Source organism: Sparus aurata, chromosome 1 (genome assembly GCF_900880675.1).
Source record: "Sparus aurata chromosome 1, fSpaAur1.1, whole genome shotgun sequence".
Classification (NCBI taxonomy): domain Eukaryota; kingdom Metazoa; phylum Chordata; class Actinopteri; order Spariformes; family Sparidae; genus Sparus; species Sparus aurata.
The window spans coordinates 1,320,398-1,343,113 of NC_044187.1; the positions used below are offsets into that span (position 1 = coordinate 1,320,398).

At 42.1% G+C, this 22,716-nt stretch overlaps 1 protein-coding gene across 3 annotated transcripts in view; it reads left to right on the forward strand.

Moving 5' to 3' along the window:
* Positions 1-347: 347 nt before the first annotated feature.
* The window catches only part of ttbk1a (tau tubulin kinase 1a), a 48,304-nt gene continuing 25,935 nt past the window's right edge, over positions 348-22,716 (forward strand). Inside the window, exons 1-11 of one of the 3 annotated variants that reach the window (XM_030404142.1) lie at positions 2,568-3,150; positions 5,592-5,672; positions 12,654-12,812; positions 13,825-13,972; positions 14,576-14,649; positions 14,913-15,053; positions 16,044-16,148; positions 21,830-21,895; positions 21,986-22,078; positions 22,182-22,307; positions 22,453-22,607. In XM_030404142.1, coding sequence (XP_030260002.1) covers positions 5,670-5,672; positions 12,654-12,812; positions 13,825-13,972; positions 14,576-14,649; positions 14,913-15,053; positions 16,044-16,148; positions 21,830-21,895; positions 21,986-22,078; positions 22,182-22,307; positions 22,453-22,607 — 1,070 coding nt within the window. In that variant the 5' untranslated portion in view covers positions 2,568-3,150; positions 5,592-5,669. Of the gene's footprint in view, positions 447-2,567; positions 3,151-5,591; positions 5,673-12,653; positions 12,813-13,824; positions 13,973-14,575; positions 14,650-14,912; positions 15,054-16,043; positions 16,149-21,829; positions 21,896-21,985; positions 22,079-22,181; positions 22,308-22,452; positions 22,608-22,716 lie in introns of those variants that run through there. The other 2 variants (XM_030404216.1, XM_030404261.1) reach the window with 2 other exon arrangements.

The window sequence follows — 22,716 nt, forward strand, 5'->3', positions numbered from 1 at the left end:
TGATAATAAAAAAATAATAATTACATTATTATTATCATTATTATTGTTATTATTATCATTATTGTTATTGACAGAAGACAGCTGTTGGTGAATAGCTATAGAGACACTTGCAGGTGATGAGACACACAGATCAATAACAGATTAACAAAAGATTAATAACAATAATAAGTATTGATCAGAGTGATGAGAGCAGCGCTGTGAGGAAACAGGAAGTGGCTCCACCTGCTGGAGGCCTCGTGTCCTCCTTCAGGTCCTCAGTCTGACGTCATCAATAACACCTTCAGCAGTCAGCTGGTGAAACCCACGTGACCTGCTCCAAAGCTCCGGGTCGGCAGGGGGCGCTGTGTGTGTGTGTGTGTGTGTGTGTGTGTGTGTGTGTGTGTGTGTGATGGAGACATGGAGCAGAGGATGCTGCTGCTCGGCTCTGGACGGGAAACAACTGTCAGGTAAGAAAACAAACAAACAAACAAACAAACAAACAAAGACGAGCAGGGCAGAGGAGAAGCGAAGCAGCTGATCGAAGAGAGCATCGATCAGGAGGCTGCAGGACGCGATGCTGAGGAGCTGGGCGTGTGTGTGTGTGTGTGTGTGTGTGTGTGTGCGCGCGCGCGTTGTGCAGCGTGTCGGATGAGGAGAAGCTCATCACAATCGATTTACTGTGTTTTATTGAAAATAAATCCGGAGCAGGATGTTAGTCTGAGGCGCCGTGACGTCACCAGAGGAACATTAGGACAGGTACGACGGTAATGTGGAGGATGGTGAGGCGTTCACGTGCTGTGAGAGGGTGGGACTCAACAGTGCCATTAAATAAATAAGACGGGACAGCGGGCACTATCCGGTCAGTACTTTCAAAATAAAACAACAAACTGAATCAGACAAAGTACAGAATCATAAACTGTATATATGTCATTAATAAAACTGAAGGGGGCAGGAGCTATATAAAATAACATTAACTTCAAACGTGTTATTATAAAAGAGAAATATGATATATAATACAATGTAATAATAATATAATTATATTATTTATAGAAATAAAGTCATCAGTAGACACCATTGATGGAAGGAGTGTTCACATTATAACACTAAAGACTGTTTTCATATCCGACATGTTGCTGGATTATTACCAGCTGCACAGTTTTCTTCCAGCAGAGTTTTGATGTTAATCCAGAAAAAGACGGAGCTGGTTTAATGTTTCACACCACAAACAAGCCTCAGTCACTCTGAAGGACGAGGTTATTAGTTTACGACAGAAATCAACTCGTTTCAAGATCAGAAATAATGTGAATCTACAGAATGAATAACAGCAGTTTTAAGTTCTGTCTGCGGCGTGAGCAGTGGAGAACCTCAGAACGGTTCCTGAGTCCAGTACCTGAGTGCTGTACCTGTCTGTGCTGTGTGTCATGTTTCCAGTCGTGCACCAACCACCTGACAGCAGTCACACACCTGAGCCTGTGACATCACAGTGATGGAACAAGTGTTCAGAAGCTTTACTCAAGTAAAAGTAACTGAATCAGTCAACAGTCTGTAAAGTAAACCTACAACTTCACACAAAGGAAGCGACTGTCAGTGGAGGTGAAGCTGCTATTTTATGTTAGCAGGTGCAGCTGGAGTGCTTTTACTTTGAAGGCTCTTCACTTCCTCTGTAAACGTTCTTAAAGCTTCAGAAGATGAAGATCAAAACGGAGACTGATTTCTCTCCTGAAAAACTTCAGATAGAGAAACAGCTGTGAGACACGAAATGTTCAGTCTGATGAGTATGCTTGTATCAAATCCAGGTTAAATACATAAAGTACGATAATCAAAACAAAGATAACATTTAGGACAATTTAACAACAATAACAGAAAGAGAAGTAAAGAGAGTAAATTAAACTTCAACGTGTAAAATAATCAAATATCCCGCACGCTAAGAAACAATGACATCAATAAGACCGTAAAGCTTGAAGTGTGATATGTAAGAATTGGTGAGTTTAATAAAACATTGTGAAGAAGAAACAGTTAGCGAGCTAGCTGCCAGGCTAACTGAGTGGCTACTGTAGCGATATGCTAACACAGGTGGTGATGTCACATGTTGCACCTTTAATGTTGCTACATGCAGGAACTTTAGTGTGAAATGTCAAAATTGTAACTTGAATGATGGATGAAGAAGTGTCCAGCCCGTCCGGGTCCAAAGCTCCAGCGTATGCAGTGTAAACATCACTGTCCACTGGTCCAGTCTGGACCACTAGCTGCACAGCTAATTGAGCTAACTAGCTATGGGCAGCTACAGTTAGCAGCAGTTAGCGGCTGCTCTTTGCTGCTTCCTGTTTGTTTGGAGCGTGTGTTTTCATCAGACGGGTCAACAGAACATAATTCTTTGGGACATGATTTTCCTTCATACTGGTTGGACTGAGGAGGTGTGTTTGGACCGGGTTCTGTCTCCAGAAGGTTCATGTCGTGATTCAAACACTGTTGATGGTTTTGGACTTGATGGTGAGAAGAAGAACAGAACTTCCGCTCTGATCGTGGAGAAGTTCATCAGAGGCACTTTTATTTTGAAAGCCTGACCGGATGTTGTGGCAGTGTCCGGTGACGCGCGCTTGACGCGGGTGGATGCGGAGCTGCAGTGCGGACAAACAGGCTGGAGCCGGAGAACCCGACACCCACAGCCCGCCTCCCACAGCCGGCCCGGGACCGCCTCAGCCGGGCTTCTGGATCTAGTTCTGTCCCGGGATCGACTGCAGCATCCGGGCCAGCAGGAGGAGGATCGGTCCGCATCCTCCCATCCTCCTCCTCCTCCCTCTCCTCCTCCTCCTCCTCCTCCTCAGCTGCTGCAGCGGAGAACCGGAGGAGGACCCGGACCCGGACAGCAGCGGGGTTTTAATGAGCGCTCCTGGACTCTGCGGGGACAGAACCGCAGTATTTGTCTCCCTCTGGACTCGGTGCGTCCCGGTCCCGCACCGGACGGCCGGCCTGAGGACGGAGCCGGTCCGGACTGATCGGGGACTGTTAGAGGAGAAATAAATGGTGGTTTAGTCCTGCGGGACTGTGCGGCCCTAACCCCGGCCCCCCTGTAAAGGAACGGTGGGTTTTTTGGACCAGGACGTTTTGTGCCGAAATAAAATCCCAGATGAAGATTCCCAAAAGGCGGAAAAGGAGCGGACGGTGCGCCAGGTAGGCCTGTTCGGGCCAGATCCGGCCCGGATTACAGACATCAGTGTGTGTGTGTGTGTGTGTGTGTGTGTGTGTGTGTGTGTGTGTCCCGCAGTGATGCGTGAACGGAAGTGGATGTTTTGATCCTGTCTGCGGTGTTTGATGCGCACGAGGCCCGGTGATGAGTTGGATCAGAACCAGCGTGTCACCGTGAGAGCCTACAGTCATAACTCGGGTCAGTCCGGGCCAGATTTATTGATCAGCAGGATGTGATGGTGCGCGTGCGCACTGAGGACCCATGACTGTGCACTGCAGAGAGAAAAGATTCAATATGAGTGATGCAGAGGGAGGGGGGGGGGGGCCGGAAGTGTGTCAGTGAAAAATGTATTTGATAGATTCAGTCGTTATATAACAGAAACACACTTTAGTTACAGAACAATAATGATAATATTATTAATAATAACAATAATAATAAGATGTAACGGAGGTCAAACATGGAGACAGGCTGATGTACGGAACCCCTGAAGGGTCAAAACACACTGATGGAACCTGCAGACGATGACGAGCACGTGTTCACTTATAAATGTTGTAGTGATCAGTCAGAGATGAAAAGATTCAGATTAACAAAGTAAAAAGAATGATCAGTTTTATCAGGTGTTTGAAGTTTTTATTCACTTTAATTACTTTTAATTTACTTTTAGGTGATAAAATGTAATTTAACTAAAACTCTGAGCAGTAACAGAACCAGTCAGAACTGTATTTAATGTTATTCCATGTATTTTTGTGTGATGATGTGGTGACACTCACTATTTGTCCTTTTTACATAATTCATTACATTGTGTTGTTTTTGTGGCTCAGGTATCTGACACAGGAACAGCGGTGTGTAGCAGTGTGTAGCAGTGAGTGTGGACGCAATGATGGTTGTGTTGCTGTGGAGCCGTTTGACATGTTGTGCTTCTGAGTGTGCAGCATTGTGTTTGTTGCTCTGCTGAGTTGTGAGTCTTTGTGTTCAGACTCGTCTGAGCGCGGCTGGACTGGACTCTGGACTGTTCTGGGATCCATTCTCCTTTTTTTCTATCTGATGTCAGATTCACCAAAACTGCTTCAGCTCAGACTAAACGGACTCCAGTCCAGGTTTTACTGCAGCTCCTCTGTGAGCGACAGGATGACATCAACGACAGTTTTTATCAGCTGTGGGCGTCTGTCAGCAACACAGCTAATTAGCATGCTAGCCGACTGTTAGCACATGCCCTAGTTCAGTCTGTCACTCTTCTTGAGATCCGTGATGATCAGTAATCAGCTGGCTACTGCTAGCATGTTCCAGTGTGTTAGCAGTTAGCTCAGCAGATCCAGTGTCGGCGTCCCTCAGAGACGTCCACTGTCTGAGCAGCTAACTTCCTGTTTCGTCCTCTAACCGGAAACAGGATTCAGTGATTTGATGGTTTGACTCTTCTAGACTTTCTAAATGTGATCAGACCGAGTGAATCGAGTTCAGACAGTCAAACGACTCATTACAGCTGCTTCTTTCACAACGTTAGCTTGAGCTTGGGGCTGCTGGTCACCACATGGCGTTGTAATTACATGACTCGACCACTTGGTCCGAGTGGTGCGCACTTCAGATTTCACTCTTGCGACCCAACAAAGCAAAAACCCACGTGGCTTCTTCAGGGTCAATACTGGTTATTAGTAATCAGGGAGACCAGAAAATATTATATTTAGGACATTTGCAGTAAAAATTACAATTTTAAACAAGCAGTGATGAAATAAACCAAAGTACAGCTTACCCACGTACTGTTCTGAAGTACAATTTACAGGTACTTTACTTGAGTTTTTTCCATTTTCTGCTGCTTCCTTCTTCCTCCTCACTACATTTATTTGATACATTTATTTAATAGTTCCTTAAAGACTCAGACAACTAAGTGATCATTGGCTGTTAGTTGTGATGGTTACCAATCAGTGTTGTGGGCAGGACATTATGTGAGAAGAAGCTGCATCAGAGACAAAGTAGCACATTTTTAAATTCATTTATTTAACCTGCAATCTGACAGAAAAATCATCGATACTGACTATCCGAAAATGCTGAATAGTTTTGAGCTTTGGGCTGTTCGTTGGACAGAAGAAGACGTTTTAGTAGAAGGTGTCACTTTGAACTCTGAACATATTCTAGCAGCGTTAGCAGCGTTAGCAGCGTTAGCAGCGTTAGCAGCATTAGCAGCGTTAGCAGCACAGTTGGTCAACAGTGTTTTGGTGAACGTGACTTCAGGTGAAAAAGGAAAATAAAAACGTGTGCAGGTTCAACGAGGATTTCTTTTGTTCTTTAACATGCTGCATGAAGGCCTCTTCCTACATGCTCCACCCCCCCATGATGTCACAAGCCCGTGTGCGTGGCGGGTCGGACGGCTGCAGCGGTCGGTGGTCTTCCTCCTCTCCTGGTTAACTGTGCCCTCTGTTTTGGCTTGTAGGCTAACACAGGAACAGGAAGGGTTTTGTCCCGCTCAGGATTTGTTATAAGCCGTCAGGTTTTCCGGGAGCTCAGAACTATGGTGAGCTCTGACTGACTTCCTCAGATCAAAACTGGAATGATGCAAAACTGGCTTCTGGCAGAGCACCCCTCCCCCTCCCCAGCAACAGATTAGACTTGTAGGTGAAGAAGAGAAGAAGACGAGCAGACGGAGGTCTGAAGGTGGAGACAGAGTGTGTCAGGATGTCTCAGTCCGATCTGCTGCTGAGATGCTGCCGGACCACAGAGTTACACTGACGGCACTCCACTCAATATACACTATATATACACTACGCCATGTTAATATACACTATATATATACTATACCATGTTAATATACACTATATATACACAACGCCATGTTAATATACACTATATATACACTACGCCATGTTAATATACACTATATATATACTATACCATGTTAATATACACTATATATACACTATATATACACTATACCATGTTAATATACACTATATATACACTAAACCATGTTAATATACACTATATATACACTATATATACACTATACAATGTTAATATACACTATATATACACTATACCATGTTAATATACACTATATATACACTATGCCATGTTAATATACACTATATACACTATATATACATTACGCCATGTTAATATACACTATATACACTATATATACACTATACCATGTTAATATTCACTATATATACACTACACCATGTTAATATACACTATATATACACTATACCATGTTAATATACACTATATATACACTACACCATGTTAATATACACTATATATACACCACACCATGTTAATATACACTATATATACACTACACCATGTAATATACACTATATATACACTACACCATGTCAATATACACTATATATACACTATACCATGTTAATATACACTATATATACACTACACCATGTCAATATACACTATATATACACTACACCATGTTAATATACACTATATATACACTACACCATGTAATATACACTATATATACACTACACCATGTAATATACACTATATATACACTACACCATGTCAATATACACTATATATACACTATACCATGTTAATATACACTATATATACACTACACCATGTCAATATACACTATATATACACTACACCATGTTAATATACACTATATATACACTACACCATGTCAATATACAGAATATATACACTATACCATGTTAATATACACTATATATACACTACACCATGTAATATACACTATATATACACTATACCATGTTAATATACACTATATATACACTACACCATGTTAATATGCACTATATATACACTACGCCATGTTAATATACACTATATATACACTACACCATGTTAATATACACTATATATACACTACACCATGTAATATACACTATATATATACTGTATATACAGTACGCCATGTTAATATACACTATATATACACACTACACCATGTTAATATACACTATATATACACTATACCATGTTAATATACACTATATATACACTACACCATGTAATATACACTATATATACACTGTATATACAGTACGCCATGTTAATATACACTATATATACACACTACACCATGTTAATATACACTATATATACACTATACCATGTTAATATACACTATATATACACTACACCATGTCAATATACAGAATATATACACTATACCATGTTAATATACACTATATATATACTGTATATACAGTACGCCATGTTAATATACACTATATATACACACTACACCATGTTAATATACACTATATATACACTATACCATGTTAATATACACTATATATACACTGTATATACAGTACGCCATGTTAATATACACTATATATACACACTACACCATGTTAATATACACTATATATACACTATACCATGTTAATATACACTATATATACACTATACCATGTTAATATACACTATATATACACTACACCATGTTAATATACACTATATATACACTACGCCATGTTTATATACACTACATATACACTACACCATGTTAATATACACTATATATACACTACACCATGTCAATATACAGAATATATACACTATACCATGTTAATATACACTATATATACACTACGCCATGTTAATATACACTATATATACACTATACCATGTTAATATACACTATATATACACTACACCATGTCAATATACAGAATATATACACTATACCATGTTAATATACACTATATATACACTACACCATGTTAATATACACTATATATACACTACACCATGTTAATATACACTATATATACACTACACCATGTTAATATACACTATATATACACTACACCATGTCAATATACAGAATATATACACTATACCATGTTAATATACACTATATATACACTACGCCATGTTAATGTACACTATATATACACTATACCATGTTAATATACACTATATATACACTACACCATGTCAATATACAGAATATATACACTATACCATGTTAATATACACTATATATACACTACACCATGTTAATATACACTATATATACACTACACCATGTTAATATACACTATATATACACTACACCATGTTAATGTACACTATATATACACTATACCATGTTAATATACACTATATATGCACTGTATATACAGTACACCATGTTAATACACACTATATATACACTATACCATGTTAATATACACTATATATACACTATACCATGTTAATATACACTATATATACACTATACCATGTTAATATACACTATATATGCACTGTATATACAGTACACCATGTTAATACACACTATATATACACTACACCATGTTAATATACACTATATATACACTACACCATGTTAATGTACACTATATATACACTATACCATGTTAATATACACTATATATACACTACACCATGTTAATGTACACTATATATACACTATACCATGTTAATATACACCATATATGCACTGTATATACAGTACACCATGTTAATACACACTATACATACACTATACCATGTTAATATACACTATATATGCACTACACCATGTTAATATACACTATATATACACTACACCATTTTAATATACACTATATATACACTATACCATGTTAATATACACTATATATACACTACACCATGTCAGTATACAGAATATATACACTACACCATGTTAATATAGACTATATGCAAGATGATGATATCCCTGGAGAGATAAAACATTTATGTGTCGGCTGATTTGTTTTGTGTGGTTATCAAAAACAGAAGCAGGATATTTCATGCTGAAACAGTGAACTTGACTTCAGTTTATATTCTATTGATTCATATCAATCATAAATTAAGCCCGAACATCGTTTTCACATGGGCACACAGTGGACAACATGTTCACGGTGCCGGGCTCAGACTGCACAACAGCACCAGGTTCTACCAACGAGTGACTGAGATAAACAGAACCATCACTATATATCATTAATCACAATCATAATCATGTTTATGAGGAACAAAGAGACTAGAGAGGGAAATGTGTCTTCATAAAAATGTTGTGAATGTGAACTATATTTGCACTACATTATAAGGTAGTACAGTATAATACATACAAGCTGTGTTCTACTACAGATATGTGTGTATATGTACACACACGTTCACATTCCCTCAGTCTGCCGGGCTAGAAATGAACGGCTAGGACGCCAATGACGAGATCAGCAGGCCTCAGTGAGGTCGCTGAAGGTCCACATCTGGTCCACAGACCGACTGTTGAACCGGGCTGTAGTCACAGCAGCCTGCACACTCTGCATTATAACACAGGATGTAACATGATGGTACTTTCAACCTCAGCATTGATGTTTCTTCGATATGTGTCAACATGTGAACTTACTCAGCTCTCGGTCACGCTCACTGATTTGGTGCTGATGTCATTTTGGACCAGAACATTTACTGTAGAGCAGAAGCAGAATCTCCTCCTGCATGTTTCATGTCTGTGTTTGATAACCACATATAAAAACACATGTTTCTGTGTTCATCAGAGCTCCAGCTGATATACTGATATCATGCACAGCATTTCATGATACACTTGATGTCATAAAGTACAATGTATTCCCTCCTGATTGGCTCTATCCGTGTTGGCCTGTGAGCTCTGTGGCCCCGCCCTCTGCAGTGATTGGCTGCTCTGCAGTGTGTTGAGGCCTGCAGCAGGTTTCACTACATCTCCAGTGTTACAGTAACTCCCAGCTGCTGGTCGCTGCTCTGATGATGACGATGATGATGCTGCTGATGATGATGGTGCTGTAACGGAGCTGTATCACTGCAGGTGCAGAGAAGCCTCCTCCCCTCCCTCCCAGTCCGTCCAGTCCTGTGTCAGAGCTGGTCTGACTGGACACACGGCGGACACTCTCCATGACATGTGCAGGCCGCCTGAGCTCTGCATGCACTGATGACGGCCCGTGGCATTGCATGCAGAACAGCATGGTTTGGGGACTGACATGCATCACTTTGAACTGAAAATCTCCCCCACGAACTCCCTGAAGACTGAGAACCCGTCATGGCAGGCATCAGAGTCAGAGGCAGGGTTCAGGTCAGGTGGATGAGGTTAAAGAGACGGGTGGAGACAGGTGATGTAGTTCTGTAGAGAGAGCCTCAGTGAGGTGCAGGCCTGCTGTTGCTGCTGCTGCTGATGATGATGATCCTCCATTACTAACCCACAGATCAGACTAATCATCTGCTCCAGGACTTTATCACTTTGTCAGTGTAACAGTTAACCAGACGTCAGCCAGTCCCCACGTTACTCTGAGGTACAGCAGTCCGCCCAGTCTCTCCACAGCAGATAGTCACGTTCACTACATCCTCTATGGGCTCAGATAGCACCAGACCTCAACAAACCCACAACCGCTGGGACATTAATCCCCTGAAGTTGTCTTCTCAGGCAGAGCTCATTCCCAGGCTGTTTGGTCCCCAACAAGCTCGTCCAACCCTCTAACCCTCAACCCAAGCTCATCTGGCTCGATGCCAGATACCAGCATCAGTCCGACATTTCATTGACAGAGCTTGTTGGGAGTGTTGCTCCACTTGGGCATGTTCACTACCTGCCGGGCCAAACTCAGGGTCAAAATTCCCCAAGTTTCCCACGTTTTGATTTCATGGGTAGCTCCTTCGATGATGCCCTTAATAATAAAATAGGTAATACCATAATAAAATAGGTAGGTGAAGACCGTGCAGACAGATGTTTAGTACAGCTGAAAACCAAAACTCTTCTGTTGTTGAGGAGCAGAAACAAAGATCTGAAATTACAGACATGTGGAATCATTTTCAGACATTTGACACTCGGTTTCAGAATTACACAATTTTTGATACAGTCTGCCAGAAAATGTCCTGAGGTACGATGCCAGCCCCTCTAAGTGCTAGTAGTTATGCCTTAGCATGGAGACTGAACAGAGGGAACAGCTTGAAGTGCTGGGTAGAGCATATGTTCATCATGACAGTCGTCACTTCCAATGAGTCCTACAGCTCTCATGTTTCTGTGATGGATGAGAAGAACACAAACTGCTTTGTGACAAGAATATTCATGAAGTTTGCTTCAGTCATTAAATTTATGCCGTATCGTAGGCAACTGGTTTGTTGATGGTATTTGATGTTTGAAGACGTGAAAACTCAGAGCTCACACATGTCCATAATGACTCTGTAAGGACACTCCCACACTCTGTAAGGACACTCCCACACTCTGTAAGGACACTCTCACATTCTTCCAGGACACTCCCCCATTATGTAAGGGCACTCCCACCCTATGTAAGGACACTCCCACATTATGTAAGGGAATTCCTGCACCCTGTAAGGACACTCCCATACAGTGTGCAGCTCCTCCAGTTAGTGAAGTGAAGTGAAGAAGCCTCTTGGATGAGAGGTGACACATCTTCAAACTGAAACCTGAAGTCCAATTGACTACGATACAGAAGTTAGAGGTACCAGGACCGGATGACTGAGAACCTTCATCAACATTTATTTATTATAGGTCTTCTGAAAATGAGACCAAATCTGCTGGATCAAAAATATACATACAGTAACTTGAACAATCAACTTTGGTGATACTAGAAAGTTGGATTTTGTTGTTCTTCTTCGTGGTTCTGATTGATATCAGCTGGGGACTTTTCTGAGCCCATTTGACCAGGTATTGTGAGTCTCAGGAGCGCAGCATTGATCTGAAAGAGCGCATTATTAATTGATTGTGACAAAGAAGTTTGTGATCTACTACCTGTTCAGCTGGATGTAAACGTTTGTGTCTGGTTTGTTTCATTTGTGCAACACCAGAAAAAAATTACATGTTGGGTTTTAAATTGAGATTTTAAGATGCTGGTAACAAGAATAAATCTGACGCTGTCATCACGCAGATAAAACAAACAAGATGAAACATTGAGCTTTAGAGCTGCTGGTAGGTTTGGACAGAGCCAGGCTAGCTGTTTCCCCCTGCTTCCAGTCTTCATGCTAAGCTAAGCTAAGCTGCCCAGCTGCTATACACAGAATCAGTGTGAACACTGAGAAAGAGAAGAAGCAGTTTCCCCAAAACCTCAAACTGTTCCTTTAACTTCCCGACAGGTGAAGCCGTCACTGTTGTTTGACTCCGAGCCCGTCCTGGTTGGGTCTGGACGTGTTCTGGTGCTGACGGTCGTTATCTAAAAACCAGCCTGTTCTGATCTCTGATGACTCGGTCGACCCGATGGCGGTCGCTGCAGTCAGCTGAGAGCAGAGTGTCCGGCTGCTTCCTCCTCCACATGATATTTGCTCCAGTTACTGCAAATACCATCACCCTCCACCCCCCTCCACCCCACCCCACCCCCACACCCCCACCGGCCTGTAGCCTGATCCAGCTGAAGAATGGCTTCTAATGGCAGCCAGCCATTTCTAATGCCTGTTGTTATACTGGACTGCTGTGACTGTCCCAGCGCGGTGCTGTGGTTGGACCGGGAGCCTCCCAGAACCGAGCTAATGTTTGTAATGTGCTGACCCGGGCTGCGTTCTCCCGTCCTCACAGATAAATGGCTCTTTTAAACTGGGAGCTGCTCGAGTTCTGTCTGGCTGGCAGATGCAGTGCCTAGTCCCCGGCCTCCAGGACAACGCCAACATGAACGGGACGTCTGAGCAGGCCGACATCCTGCCGCCGAACTGCATGGTCAAGGACCGATGGAAAGTGGTGAGTCGTTTGAGTTTATTTTTAAAATTAATCGTATTGTTTTAAAAGTGCACTATGGTTTTAATGTACCTTTAAAACTAAAATATTTGAGAATTTACACATAAAAGTGTGTGAAAACGACTCAATGTTTCTTATAAAGTTCAAGTTAGTTTGAGTTTGATGTCGGATCAGTTTGTGTTTTACTTAAGCGCACATCAGCTGTAAGCTGGCAGACATTTTGATTAATTAATTATAAATGAGCCATTTATTAAAAGTGTTTATTATAAAGTGTCACATTTATTTATTGCAGAGTTTAGAATCAAACAAGCGAGCAGTATAAATGATGATGAATCCAAACTTCTGTATGAACGTGAAAGAAACACTGAAGTCAAAATGACGCAGGGTCAAATTCAACATGTAACTCGACCTGATGGTGCATTCAAGGATCCTCCAACATCATCAGTGTAGACATTATGTTCTTGAACACACCTTTGACTGTGGTGGACAAACAAGAATACTCGTTTAAAGAAATCGCGAGTCCATAGTGATTTTGAGTTCATGAACAGAAACACTGCTGTGAAATATGAAGTTACATAATGCAGCTGCTGTCTGAGCCAATCAGATCGCAGTGTGGAGCCTGCGGGCTGTTTGCGCTTCACCGATCAATTTACTGTGTCCACTGAACCACACACACACACACACACTCGACACAATCATTTATATTTATACATTATATGATAAATATATAATCAAGAGATTAGAATAGATAAAATAGAATCTTAAGAAAAGTGAAAGACAGAACAAAACTAAACTGAAAAGCAATAAGATGGAAAGATAAAGGAAGTCAAACATCCAGACGTAGATAAGAAGAAAAAGTTGAAACGGTCAGCAGATTATTTGATGGAGTCAAAAAGATACAAACAAAAGTAAATAAAGAGAAACACTGAAGTAGGAAGAGAATTGTCATCATCTGTTCTCTGACGTCTCATGTGGCTCTCTGACTGTACTGAGTTCGTTCTGTCCCGTATCCCAGCTGAAGAAGATCGGCGGGGGCGGGTTTGGGGAGATCTACGAGGCCCTGGACCTGCTAACGCGGGAGAACGTGGCGCTGAAGGTGGAGTCGGCCCAGCAGCCCAAACAGGTGCTGAAGATGGAGGTGGCGGTGCTGAAGAAGCTGCAGGGTGAGACGCCTTCATGTTCACCGTCTACGTCCAGGGTTTAACTCTGCTCTGTGTTTTTCTCTCAGAGCTCGCAGTTTGTTCATCGTCTCAGCCAGCGAAGATTAAAGCTAACGTGCTAACTGCAAGTTCGGTGCATCAGGACAAGTCCAGTTAGTTTACGATGAAGAACAGATGATTCTCACGTTAAACAAGCTGCAATGTATTAATTTCTTAAATGGTTGTACCAGTTGATCTTCTGAGGCTGACAGGAAGTGAACAGGGTGCAGATCAGATGTCCTGACCAGTAATACAGCCAGTCAGATTGAGAACAGTCTGCAGAATAACTGAGGAGAAGAAGAAGAAGAAGAAGTGTTCTTGCTGTGACGGAGAAATGATTGACATGATCAGGCTGCTTGAAACAGTCTTGGAACAATCTTTACTTAAAGTTGACTGAGTAGAATGTCATTTAGTTGAACAGTGTTTCAGTGGTGAGGCGGCTCAGGTCCATGAAGATCCACCTTTATGTCCGTATGAAGCTCCATCTAGACAATGATCATCATCATCTCTGTGAGACAGGATTCAGGTGTGTCTGCAGGTTTTGACTGAGCCTCTTCTGTGTTCCAGGTAAAAACCATGTCTGTAAGTTTATTGGCTGTGGGAGAAATGACAAATTCAACTACGTGGTGATGCAGCTTCAGGTGAGAGACAAAGACCCGGCGCTCTGTTGTGTGCTGATCATCGGGGTGGTTGTTTTGTTTCTCTAGCCAGCTAGCCAAGATGGCGGACGTACTCGCACATGTGGCGCTCACATCATTACAGTTTTTGACTGAACTCTAAATGTTGTTTTAGCTCATGACCTTTATTTCAGGGACATTGTGTCGACAATATTAACAATAAAAGTGATTAAAATGTAAAGTCTGTATAAAGCGCGCCATCCTGAAAGTTGTTGTTGCTGCTGCAGGGTCGTAACCTGGCCGACCTGCGGAGGAGTCAGCCCAGAGGAACCTTCACCATGAGCACCACCCTGCGGCTCGGGAAGCAGATCCTGGAGTCCATCGAGGCAATCCACTCAGTGGGCTTCCTGCACCGCGACATCAAACCGGTACGACCAGAACCGACGAGTCCTGCCAGGAAGTTGTTCTGTTGACACGCCCCTGAGCAGAGTCACGTTACATCAGCTCGTTTATCTGTGTCCACAAGTGTTTGGTGAAAAGGGATTTTATGGTATCAAATGCCACTAAACCCAAACAAATGAATGGTAATCATAATAACTTTATGATAAAGCACCTTTAAGAACAAAGTGCATCACATACAAGAGTTAAATCATCTGGATCTGAAGTGATCTTTCATTCTTATCATCTTCAGGACGTCCACAGTTTGAATGCTCTGACAGTAAAATCCCCTTCAGATCTGAGGCTTATCTCAGAGCTGATTGAATGTATTAAATAATTTCAAGATGTAAAAGAAGCAGGTGAGCAGTGTAATGACGCTGCGTCACGGCGATGTGGTCACATCTTTGGTTTCACCTCTTTAAAAGTGGAGCTGCAGCACTTTATAGGAGTCGGAGGGACTGTTGACTGAAAATAAATGATCTCCAGATCACTGAATGACAGAAATGTCTGGATTAATACCTAACTGATAAAAACCTGAGTCAGTAAAACACACAGGCTTCAGACCTGAGATCAGATCTGTGTGTCGCTGAGCTGCTCAGCAGCTGTGAAGGTTTTTGAGGAGGGAAGTCTTCGGTCGTTACTAAGAAAAGATTCACTTTGTTTTTGTTTTAATGAAAAGATCTTTGTGTGAAACAACAAAATGTCTTCACTGGTCTTTGGGGCACTAATTTAGATTTGAACGGTGCGGTGAAACCTCGGACAAGCTTTTATAAAGATTCTACAAGACCAAGAACAAACCAGCTCATCGACACCAACATTTAGAATAAGACACAAGACATCAAACTGTGAACATTTGTCTGAGATATTTCAGTGGTCAGGTAACAGATCCAGAGTCAGCGGTGCTCTCTGCCGTTCACAGGAAGAGCAGCGACCTCAAATGTTTTCTGACAAATTTGTTTCTGTCGTTTCTGTTCCTTCAGTCGAACTTTGCGATGGGCCGGCTTCCCTCCACCTACAGGAAGTGCTACATGCTGGACTTTGGTCTGGCACGTCAGTACACCAACACCACCGGGGAGGTCCGACCGGTAAGAACTTTACCCACAGCGTCCACGCTGACAGGAGCGTTGACGGGCTGTGATCAGCCTGAGAGACGTCAAAGCAGAAGAAAAAGTCTTTATACTTTATATTCACAAAAGCAAAGCGCAGAACTGATGTGAAACACATGAACAAACAGGGAACACAACATGAGTTAGGAGGTTTTTGTGTAAATTCTTTATGATTTAAAGGCAGCTGACAAAATATAATGAATGTGAAAAGGTTCAGACTACACCTCAGTCCTGTTTTATGTTTGTTTGTTTTCTGAAGCATGAAGTTAGTTAAGTTAAGTTTGTGTTTTTATAAGTTGAAAATGAACTAAATAAACTAAAACTAAACTATGATGGAGGAAGTGCATCAGACAGGCTGTCAAGGGAATTAACACAAATAAAAACAGTCCATCTCATTATTATAATAGTTTGTATCTAAAAGTTTAGTATATCTAAGAACTTTTGTACGTTAGAATAAAAGACTGTATGATAAAAACCACAAAGGACATCAGATAAACATCAGGAAGTAAATTCATGATTCACCGTCATTCATCTGAAAAGCAGCTGATTACATTTTTAAATTAACCACATGGTAATGATTTATTTAAAAAAAAAGTAAACAGAAAGTATTACTGAAGTATTTCAGTGCAAGTCGAGAAATAAAGAGGAAGAATTTTAATCTTTACAATATTAATGAGGTAATAACACAAACTTTGTTCTGTCAGTGAACAATCAAGATGCTCTCAGAGGAAACACTGTTTGGAGCTAGAATGGTGGCAGGGTCTGCCACACGTAAACAAAGTAAAACAATATAAACTGTGTTGAAGGTCAGTTTGTTAATCAGCCTACGAGGATCTTTCTCTGCTCATTAATATTTCTTCAACTAATCTACAGACTGCTCCTTTAAACTACAGACTGATCCTTTAATCTACAGACTGCTCCTTTACTCTACAGACTGCTCCTTTAATCTACAGACTGAACCTTTAATCTACTGACTGCTCCTTTAATCTACAGACTGCTCCTTTACTCTACAGACTGCTTCTTTAATCTACAGACTGAACCTTTAATCTACAGACTGCTCCTTTAATCTACAGACTGCTCCTTTAATCTACAGACTGAACCTTTACATTAAAGACTGCTCCTTTGATCTACAGACTGCTCTTTTACTCTACACACTGAACATTTACTCTACAGACTGAACCTTTAATCTACAGACTGCTCCTTTACTCTACAGACTGCTGCTTTACTCTGCAGACTGCTCATTTAAACCACAGACTGCTGCTTTACTCCACAGACTGCTGCTTTACTCTACAGACTGCTCCTTTAATCTACAGACTGCTCCTTTAATCTACAGACTGCTCCTTTAATCTACAGACTGAACCTTTAAATTAAAGACTGCTCCTTTGATCTACGGACTGCTCTTTTACTCTACAGACTGAACCTTTAATCTACAGACTGCTCCTTTACTCTACAGACTGCTGCTTTACTCTGCAGACTGCTCATTTAAACCACAGACTGCTGCTTTACTCCACAGACTGCTGCTTTACTCTACAGACTGCTGCTTTACTCTACAGACTGCTGCTTTACTCTACAGACTGCTCCTTTAATCTACAGACTGCTCCTTTAATCTACAGACTGAATCTTTAATCTACAGACTGCTCCTTTAATCTACAGACTGCTCCTTTAATCTACAGACTGAACCTTTAATCTACAGACTGCTCCTTTAATCTACAGACTGAACCTTTAAATTAAAGACTGCTCCTTTGATCTACAGACTGCTCTTTTACTCTACAGACTGAACCTTTAATCTACAGACTGCTCCTTTACTCTACAGACTGCTGCTTTACTCCACAGACTGCTGCTTTACTCTACAGACTGCTGCTTTACTCTACAGACTACTCCTTTACTCTACAGACTGCTCCTTTAATCTACAGACTGCTCCTTTACTCTGCAGACTGCTGCTTTACTCTGCAGACTGCTCATTTAAACCACAGACTGCTGCTTTACTCCGCAGACTGTTCATTTAAACCACAGACTGCTGCTTTACTCCACAGACTGCTGCTTTACTCTACAGACTGCTGCTTTACTCTACAGACTGCTCCTTTAATCTACAGACTGCTCCTTTACTCTACAGACCACTGCTTTACTCTGCAGACTGCTCATTTAAACCACAGACTGCTGCTTTACTCCGCAGACCGCTCATTTAAACCACAGACTGCTGCTTTACTCCACAGACTGCTGCTTTACTCCACAGACTGCTGCTTTAATCTACAGACTGCTCCTTTAATCTACAGGCTGGGTGTGTTTGCTGCATTGCAGCACATTAGTTCAGCAGATCACTCACTGTAGTCTGTCTGTCTGTCTGTCTGTCTGTTGTCCTCGGTGACTCTCAGTGATCAATAGCTCTGATCAGATATGACTGATGTGGTTGGATGATGTCAGAACAGGGGGCGGGGTTTGTAGATGTGGAAAAGGCTTTTATTGTGAAAAGTGTCAGATAGCTCCAGTCAGGTCTGTGTGAGCCTCTCTCTCCTTCACGTCTCTCAATCATGGATGGCGTCTCTCTACCAGACATAACCAAGCTATTTTTAGACCAGCGAGTACGTGAGCTGCTCCCCTTTCCTGCTGCTCCTCTTCATCATCATCCTCCTCCTCCCTCTCCTCCTCCTCCTTCTCCTCTGTTGCAGCAGTGGGATGAATATTTGATGCTCCTGTGTGCGTCAGTGGGCAGGAGACCTCAGGCTCTCTGTCTCTCTCTACAGCTGAGTCAGCCTCTGTCCAATCATCTGAGAGGATCACCTCTCTCTCTCTTTCTCTCTCTCTCTCTCTCTCTCTCTTTCTCTCGTTCTACCCTCCCCCACTCTCCCCGTGTTGCCTCTCTCTCTCCTCCCTCTCACTCATCCCTCCATCATCTCACTCAGCAGCTCTCTCTCTCTCTTACACAGTCATCCACTCAAACAGGAAGTCCTCCCAGCTTACATCTGCAGGAATGAGTCTTAAAACCCAGATAGAAATTAGCATGTTAGCATGTTAGGACGTTCTGTCCCCTCGTCTCAAAATCTGTTGAATGTGTTTTCAGTTAACTGTTTAAATAAGGTGTGTGTTTACAGGCTGAACATTTAAAATCATCAATAATGTCCCACAGTTTAATTGTGAAAGCTCTTCATGTGTTAAAAACAGTTAGCGGTTGCTAACGAGTGTCTGAATGAGACTACAGAGGTTGTCGGGGACATTAAACGTCCTCACAGCGAACACGGAGACTCATCTACTCACTAGTCCGTCTTTACAGGCCACTTTAGTTACACACTGTTCTAACTCTGACTTTACAACTTGTACATTGATCAGTTTATAGAAAACCTGGATAGTAATTGTGCAGTAAGACTCGTAGTGGTGGTGACGTTTCAGTCATGTGACCGTGATGTCATCTGTTTGTAGCCTAACATTAGCTTCTTACTGCTACACAGTTGATTTAGCTTCACACATCAGTGTGTTCATCTGTGGATCAACAGAACCTGAACGGATCAGAACCCAGTTCAGTGACCCCACAGAGGAACCAGAGCGACGCTAACTTCAGTTAGCTGGACTTATTTTTCTCATTTCATCTCATTAATCACTTTGTCAGACATTTTTAAAATAAGAGTTGATTTTCAGGACTGAGTTGTTTAATCCCATCTCACGCTGAGAAGACGTCACTCCTGGACTCTGTCTGCGTGGTCACCAGTGTTACTGATCACCAATCATCACTTCTGTTATCAATGATTTCTGTTCTGTGAACTTTCTCTTTTAATTTTCATCGTTTTACGTTTCAGTCTTGTGTTTTGTTTTTCTTACAGTTCCTTTGGACTTATGATTTTGACGTGCATGCCTCCCGTTTCTCCATCATCTCCATGGTTACCCAGGGATGTGAGTGGTTTCTATAGCAATGGGGGGTCACAGCTGCATCACCCGCCAACCAAGTAAAGTTTATATTAGAGATTTACTTGAGTAGTTATTCCATTGTCTGGTACTTTATACTCCCACTCCACTAAATCAACATTAGTTACTAGTTGCTCTACAGATTACATGCTGCATCATGAGTAGATTCATTTATTTTATCATCAGTCAGATAAAAACCATGATCGTGATCATCAGTTTACATAGATGGAGGTGTAATATACATTTACTGGCACTTTTGATGCTTAAATATATTTAATATCAGATACTTTAAGACTTTTACTCGAGTTCTCTTCATAACAGGTGACAGTAACACTGTTGGATACTTTATAAACGAACGGTACAGTTCGTCCACTGTGAAGTCACGCCGTGTCTCCTGGTTGTCGTAGAAACCTGAACATGTCATCATACACAAATATGAATAGATCACCATGGAAACAGGGTTTCAGAAGCCCGTTGCCTCCTAGTGGAGGCCAGGTGGATGCTGGTGGATGCAGGGTGACCCTCTGCTCATGTTTGTGTCATGATTTGGTTATTTTGATTGTGATTTCCTGTGTTTACATCAGAAACATGAGTCAGCGTCTGTCTGCTGTAAAACACAACATCACTTTGTGTTTCACAGCAGTGAGATCTGCAGTTTGGACTCCAAACTAAATGTTTGGTCCGTAAATGTTCTGATGACCTTGTTTATGTTCATAATCACAGAACCAGGATGCCATGAAGCCTGACCGGCACAGTGCAGCCACGAGTTACACACACACACAAACTCACACACACAGTCCAGACATATCTACACACACTGAATCACAATGATGTCACGCCAAGGACGTTATATTAAACCTGGAGACGGCGTTGGAGGCGGAGCTCTGTTCACTCCTGTGACAGCAGCTGAGTGGCATCCTGAAAATACTCAGGTCGTCCGTGTGGCACCACCCACAGAGCATGCGCACAAACACAACATACAGGCTTACTTCCTGTTTAGCGTCTGGCTGACTTGAATAGAGATAAAATAGTTGAATCTTGAGGCTCAAATTCTGACAGTAAACAAGTCCTCATCAATTCTCAATGAATTAGATACACACGCTAATAATATTGATAACGATATCAAGAAAGACAAAAATTGTATGTACATTCCTTTGTGTGTAGCATAAAGAAACATTCCTCTTCCTGGTTTTAAATTCCTGATAAACAATATAGGCTGAACGTTGTCACGCCGAACGTCATCACGCTGAACACAGAGACTTGTCTTCTTGCTAGTCTGTCCTCAGTGTCTCCGACCATCGTCCGGCCATCACGACGTGTTACGTAGCGGCAGCTGATTGGAAGAACCATCTGTGTAGCACAGGTGAATTTCAACCAATTAGGTCAACAGTTGGAGAGCACTGCCAGCAGTGGAGCCAGCTGGTGAAGCTATGCTAACCTCTGAAAGAGCCGCCAGAGGATAGCCGGCGGCTTGTAGTTCCTCAGAGGACACGGATTGGTTCACTTGAAGTCAGTTAAAACTGATTTGTGAAGTGATAGAAGTAAAATGGTGCCATGCTGCCATGTGCTGGTCAGGTTTCAACAGGTGAATGAAAAACATTTGTAGCAGCAGAGACGAGAGAAACGGCTTCATCCTCACAGCTAGTCAGGTGTAACTACCTGTGATCAGTGTGGTGTTTGTGGGAGCAGCAGGATGTGATTTATCTACACAAGAGTTGCTGTAAGTTTCAGCCACTGAATAACTTTGTCACCCGTGTTGTGTTCAGCCGAGGACTGTGGCGGGCTTCAGAGGGACGGTCCGGTACGCTTCAGTCAACGCTCATAAAAACAAGGTGGGTCTCGACGCGATGGTGTTCTCAACGGTGTGGACGCTCAGGGCAGCAGCCATGTTGTACTGATGTGTTCTTGGTGTGTTCCTCCAGGAAATGGGTCGCCATGACGACCTGTGGTCATTGTTTTACATGCTGGTGGAGTTCGCTGTCGGACAGTTGCCGTGGCGAAAGATCAAAGATAAGGTCTGTTTCACCTGAACAGTCACACACGCGATAAAGACCTGCAGGCAGCAGAGGCATGAAGAGTCCACGAGGCTCATTATATGACTTCTGGTGTCTGTTGCAGGAACAAGTTGGTCAGATTAAAGAGCGTTACGACCATCGGATGCTGCTCAAACACATGCCTTCAGAGTTTAATGTCTTCCTGGACCATGTCCTGGCCCTGGACTACTACACCAAACCAGACTACCAGGTACACACAGTACACACTGTAAAGTAAACACTGTAAAGTACACACTGTAAAGAACACACTGTAAACTACACACTGTAAACTACACACTGGTGGTCTCAGTGTTCCTATTGGAACGTTCATGAGTCCATCTCGTTGTTTGGTCCAGCTGCTCATGTCGGTGTTTGAGAACAGCATGAAGGAGCGAATCATCACAGAAAACGAGCCTTTCGATTGGGAGAAGGGAGGAAGTGATGTCACGCTGTCCACCAGTGCCTCCACCCAACCACAGCACAACACCCGACCCACCGTCGCCATGGTCGGGTAAGACCCAAACTGTCAGCTGTATGAGAGCCACTTCACCAGGAGAAACATGTCACACTCCGAGATTAACTTGGCTCATATGTGCATATATAAAAATATGACCTAATGT